At 34.9% G+C, this 3,391-nt stretch overlaps 1 protein-coding gene across 1 annotated transcript in view; it reads left to right on the forward strand.

Moving 5' to 3' along the window:
* kif5ab (kinesin family member 5A, b) overlaps nt 1-3,391 on the forward strand; it is a 30,815-nt gene that overhangs the window by 23,980 nt on the left and 3,444 nt on the right. Inside the window, exons 16-18 of the mRNA XM_016251851.1 lie at nt 69-186; nt 1,020-1,069; nt 1,177-1,347. Of these exons, the coding sequence (XP_016107337.1) occupies nt 69-186; nt 1,020-1,069; nt 1,177-1,347 (339 nt within the window). The remainder of the gene's footprint in view (nt 1-68; nt 187-1,019; nt 1,070-1,176; nt 1,348-3,391) is intronic.

Here is a 3,391-nt window from a genome sequence, read left to right on the forward strand (position 1 = left end):
ACACACACACACACACACACACACACACACACACACACAGATGCTAAAGTCTCTCTGTGTGTTTCCAGCATGAAGCGAAGATCCGCTCTCTGACTGAATACATGCAGAACATGGAGCTCAAGAAACGGCAGCTGGAGAACAACTATGACTGTCTGAGTGAAGAACTCACCAAACTACAGACCGCAGGTACAAAACACACACACACGCGCACACACACATACGACTGTTTGAGTGAAGAACTCACAAAAATACAGACCGCAGGTACATAAAACACACATGATTTTTTCCCCCTTTATTTTACATTTTGTTTTATTTCCCTCTAAACCTCTAGGTGGCAGACAAAAATGTTCATAAGTTGAGATAATGGGTGTCTGTTTTAGAGATCATATATATCATATATCATCATATTTATATAATGAAACCATAGTTATTCTCCAAATATTATTTATTGGTACTAATGAAAAGCCAAATTAAATTATTATGAGATCTCCTTCAAGCTTTCAGAATCTTTATATTTAGTTAATTACATTCTGTATTTCTAAAATTAATATTTTAACAACAGTGGTGGATATAAAACAAATGTTTATTTTTATATGTATGTATGCATTCATTCATATATATTTTTTATTTAATATATACATTTTATTTTATTTGATAAAGATATATTTTATTTTTTAATTAGTTGTGTTGTATCAAAACAAAATAAACAGAAAATGGTACAAACTTTGCTGAAGTGCTCATTTTTAACAAGTCTGAACTTGTTAAAATATTTTAAATGATTGTTTTTATATGTGTATTTATATTAAATAAAATAAAGAAATAAATCAAATTAAATAAAAAAAAAAAATAACTATTTTATTTGATAAAATATATAAAAAAATATTTTATCAAAATAAAATAAACAAAATGGTACAAACTTTGCTGAAGATTTAAGCTTTTGAATTAGATTTTATTTTTATATTTTCTGCTTTCATGTTAAAAGTTGTAAAAACATGTAAAGTTATTGTCTATGTTCTCAGAAAGCGCTCAGGATAATTTGCTCGACACTGACGAGTCTGCAAACGTGAAGGTAGTTTTTGATTTTCACAACATTTAAATCTCAACCATTTGGTTTATTGCTGGAAAAACTAGTGAATTCTGCAATCGGATGTATTTTGATGATGCTAAGTGTTTCAGTCTCACAGATCTGCGAATGCTCAGCGTGAGCCGCAGCACAAGCAGCTCGGCCGTCTGCGCGACGACATCAACCACAAACAGAAGACCATCGACGAGCTCAAAGAGTCAGAAACCCTCACAGACGCTCTCCGATTCACTCTCTGTGTGTGTGTGTGTGTGTGTGTGTGTGTGTGGGACAAATGAGGACATAAATGTGTATAATGACAAAGGTATGACAGGTATTACAAGGAGAAGGTGACTTTTCAGGACATTACCCCATGTCCCCACTTTTCAAAACGCTTATAAATCACACAGAATGGAGTGTATTGAAAATCTGAAATAGCAGAAAGTCTCCTGTGAGGGGTAGGTTTAGGGGTAGGGTTGGTGTAGGGCAATAGAATATACGGTCTGTACAGTATAAAAACCATTACGCCTATGGAGAGTCCCCACTTTTCACAAAAACAAACCTGTGTGTGTGTGAGTGTGAGTGTGTGTGTGTGTGTGAGAGAGAGTGTGTGAGAGAGAGAGTGTGTGTGCACATGTGTGTGTGTGTGTGTGTGTATGTGTCTGTTAGACCGGCTTAATGTGTTTATGTCGTATGTTAGACTAGTTTAAGTGTTTATGTAGTTAATAAAACCTTACTTGTATCACACTTGACGTGTTCATTGTTTACTCATAACCGGAGTCAATAATCATGCAGATTTACGTTACAAACTTATAGAATTGTACAGTAAGAAAGTTATTTCCTTTAACCAGGAAATTAACGTTCTTAGAATTGACAAGACGGTTGACCCTGAGTGGTCAGCTAAATATCTACAGTGGATCTAAAATATGAATAGTTAATTATAACTAGTTATGGTTAATTATTCATATTGCCCATGAGCTGATTCGCTACAAAGGATACGTTAGTGAGGGGGGGATGCGTAGGGGTCTTGTTGACAAAAAGCATCCCCTCTGTAAAACCACCATCCCCTTTAGATTACATAATGTTGTGTGTCATGTAAAAAAATGGCGATTGGCCAGAAGGAGCTGTGCAAAAGCTCAAGCAAGTTTTCATTATTTTTCCTCACAAAATGGTTCAAGAGCAACTTTTTTGACGCTGTTAAAAAAGAAGACATCAGAAGGTATGACATTTTCTTGATATAACATCATTGTGCTGTATTTGTGACTGAGAGACAGAGAGACGATACTGAGAGATGACATGATCAAATACGTCACTGACTTTGCAAAAAACTAAACAAAAAAAACATTCCAAAAGCATTCACTGCATGATGAAGCCTATTAGAATGCAGTCAGAATGACCCTATAATTCAAGTAATGAAAGAAAAAATATCCCTGTATGAGTTTTACTTTTTTATATTTATCACACAAAGCATTCTTTATATAATTATAGCATAATATCAGCATGTGTGGGCGATCGCAAATGTGCTATTCATTTTATACAACAGTGCAGGGCAACACTGTGGTGTTTCTTCCTGAATTATTGAGCAAATAGAGTGAGCCAAAGATTCAATTATCCATTCATAAAGATAGTCACTTGCTTCGTTTCTAATTTAATCAGCCTTTTTGAATGAATTGTTTGAATGATTCAGTGAATCATAAAACAGGGACTTGCTGCCACCTACTGGCGGTTTAAAAATGAGACAAATTTTGCAATCACTGTGTAAATTTAGCTACATGAACTACTTGAATCCGTGTATCATTCGATCATTCGTTTTTTGATTTAATATTGAAAGTAGAAAAATTAGAAAATGGCTCCTTTTTCATTTTTTTCCAAAAAACGAAAAACGAGAATTCAGCTTAAATTTACGTTTTTCGTTCATGGGTGCAAAAATTAATAAGCAGCTTGAATATTCGATTTCTACATGTGGGCGGGAATTAAACGCCCCTTTCTGCTGATTGGTCAGCCGAAGATCAAACCGTGCCTTCATCAGTTCTTCCGCAGTATCACGCAGCAGAATAATAGTCCTCCGCTGCTGCAGTTGTACGGATTGATAACCCATTTGATCAATTTCATATTTTTCTCATCAAACAGACTAATGAATAGCTCAACACAACTCGTACAGAGTCTAGACAGGTCTTTCTTCTGTGTAGACCAGCGGTTCTTAAAGTGATAGGGGGACCGAGAAATAATTTGCTATAGCATAAAGTATTTCCAGACTGTAAAGTCGCTTTTTTTATCATGATACATAGGCCTACTGTGATTTATTCCAAAGTGACTTATATGATGCATTTA

This window comes from Sinocyclocheilus grahami, unplaced genomic scaffold (assembly GCF_001515645.1).
Source record: "Sinocyclocheilus grahami isolate Dianchi unplaced genomic scaffold, SAMN03320097.WGS_v1.1 scaffold1073.1, whole genome shotgun sequence".
NCBI classification, from domain to species: Eukaryota; Metazoa; Chordata; class Actinopteri; order Cypriniformes; family Cyprinidae; genus Sinocyclocheilus; species Sinocyclocheilus grahami.